Below are 2,500 nucleotides of genomic sequence, written 5' to 3'. Positions count from 1 at the left end.
AACAACAAAGCTGTTGCCGTCATCGAAGGATTTTTTGAATTGGAAAAAGGCGAAGTCTACTCAAAAAGGTTGTTTATGGACATAAAGCGTCATGAATATCGACAAGAACAGGAAAATACGAGATGCACACAGGACCTTTGTGTACAAAACAGTGGGGAATGTGGAGAAAATTTTGACAGAACACGTGGAAGATTTAACGTCGTTCAGGGAAAAGTTAACGGCTCTGAAAGCCTTGTTGATCGAAAAATTGGAAACGACAAAAAAGCTGGATGAAACAATATTAGAGCTGACCAAACCAAAGGAACTGGAGAAAGAAATAGAAGATTCTGGTGAGTTTTGTGAGCACGTTTACAGTATTTTAGCGAAAATCGATTTGAGTTTGGAGAAAGGGAAACATGGCGAACACAAACAGGCCCATGCGACAAATCAGGAAAATAGTAGTACCAGAAATACCGAAAGCGCAAAAGTGAAACTACCTAAACTCGAACTCAAATCATTTTCGGGAAATTATCAAGAATGGCAGGGTTTCTGGGACACATTTCAATCTGCTGTCGATGGAAATACTGGCATCTCGGCCATTGAAAAATTCACCTATCTGAAGAGTTGTGTGACAAGCAATGCTGAATCCGCAATTGCTGGACTGCCTCTGACCGCAGACAATTATAAAGTAGCCATTGACATTCTTAAGGACCGATTTGGTAAACCGCAGTTGCTGATATCAAATTATATGGATGCCTTATTGAAACTGCCATCTGTCAATTCAGTGCATGAAACAAAGAAATTACGTGAATTGTTTGACAAGATTGAAATCAACATTCGAGGTTTGAATGCGTTAGGAGTTGAATCACGGTCCTTTGGGAATTTATTGGTCCCAGTCGTGATGGAAAAAATCCCCTCAGAGTTACGATTGGTTGTAAGCCGTAAGTTTGGCAGTGAGGAATCATGGAATCTTGATGCCTTGTTGAGTGCACTGAAAACTGAGTTGGAAGCCAGGGAAAGATGTACTGCAATGAAAACAAGTGGTGCAAATGCCAATACACCCAGGTTTGAACAGTACAGAGCAAGAAGCAAACAACCCCATTCTGCTTCTGCCCTTTATACAGGCAGTGAGGAATTTACTCAACAATGTGTTTTTTGCAAGAAGAATCACAAATCCATTAACTGCATGACCATCACTGAACCGAAAGCTAGGAGAACAATACTGAGACGAAATGGCAAGTGTTTTGTGTGCCTGAAGGGTGGCCATATCTCAACAAATTGTCCGTCAAAGGCAAAATGCTTTAACTGTGAAGGTAGACATCATGTAACCATTTGTGAAAGAATAAGGAACATTCCAACATCCAGGAATGTAGTTCGTGACGAGGAAACACCACATGGATCTGGATCATCTCAAGATAGGAGCAGAGAAGCTGGAACTTCAGCAATGCACGTTAGCAACAATGCCAACTCTGTGTTGTTACTGGTAGCCCAAGCCTTTGTTTGCAGACCAGATAACCGACAACTTGGATTGAATGCCCATGTGATATTTGATTCCTGTAGCCAGAGATCATACATAACCAGTAAGGCATGTGAACAATTGAACCTACCAACCATTGGTAAGGAGACACTTTTGATCAAAACATTTGGAGATAACTCAGCCTCTGTGAAGGAATGTGATGTTGTGCAATTGTGTGTCAGAACATTGGATGAAATGAATGTGTATATCACCTCATATGTTGTACAAGTAATTTGCAGCCCAGTGTCCAATCAACAGACTCGAACCACGTTGGAATGCTACCCCTACTTGCAGGGTCTTGCATGTGATACAAGTGATTCTGTCAGTGTTGATGTGCTGATAGGAGCAGATTATTACTGGTCGTTCTTTACTGGGAACATCATTAAAGGAGATCCCTATGGACCAGTAGCCCTTGAAACCAATTTAGGTTGGGTTTTATCAGGACCAACTATGTGCTCAACATTGACAAGGTCATGCACTGTGAATCTGAGTTCCACGCATGTGTTAAAGATAGAGTCCACAGAGATAAGTGATATGAAGGATGATCTGCAGAAATTTTGGGACTTAGAAACTTTGGGCATTAAGGAACATGAAACTTCAGTCTATGACAAGTTTTCAAATGACATCACATTTACTGGAAAGAGATACCAGGTCAAGTTACCATTCAAGGATAATCACCCCATGTTACCAGACAATTATACAGTGGCATTGCGTAGACTGACAACAACAATCAAGAAGCTCAAGAACCAACCAGAAATTCTGAAGCAGTATGATGGTGTGATTAGAGAGCAACTGCACAGTGGTGTGGTTGAAATGGTACCACAAGATCAAATACCACCGCCTGGAGATGTCCACTATCTTCCACACAGGACAGTAGTGAGACTTGACAGAGATACAACTAAGGTGAGAGTTGTATACGATGCCTCATCTAAAGTGTTTGGGCCTAGTTTAAATGACTGTCTGCACATTGGACCTTCTCTTAATCCCTTGTTATTTGACATTTTG

The 2,500-nt window shown here is 41.2% G+C and overlaps 1 protein-coding gene across 1 annotated transcript in view; it reads left to right on the top strand.

Annotated features, from left to right (window-relative positions):
* The first annotated feature begins 91 nt into the window (after positions 1-91).
* LOC138055955 (uncharacterized) overlaps positions 92-2,500 on the top strand; it is a 3,201-nt gene continuing 792 nt past the window's right edge. Inside the window, exon 1 of the mRNA XM_068901815.1 lies at positions 92-2,500. This exon is cut by the window's right edge and continues 792 nt beyond it. Within this exon, the coding sequence (XP_068757916.1) occupies positions 92-2,500 (2,409 nt within the window).

Source organism: Montipora capricornis, chromosome 7 (genome assembly GCF_036669925.1).
Source record: "Montipora capricornis isolate CH-2021 chromosome 7, ASM3666992v2, whole genome shotgun sequence".
Taxonomy (NCBI): Eukaryota; Metazoa; Cnidaria; class Anthozoa; order Scleractinia; family Acroporidae; genus Montipora; species Montipora capricornis.
This window is presented reverse-complemented; position numbering and strand designations above follow the sequence as displayed.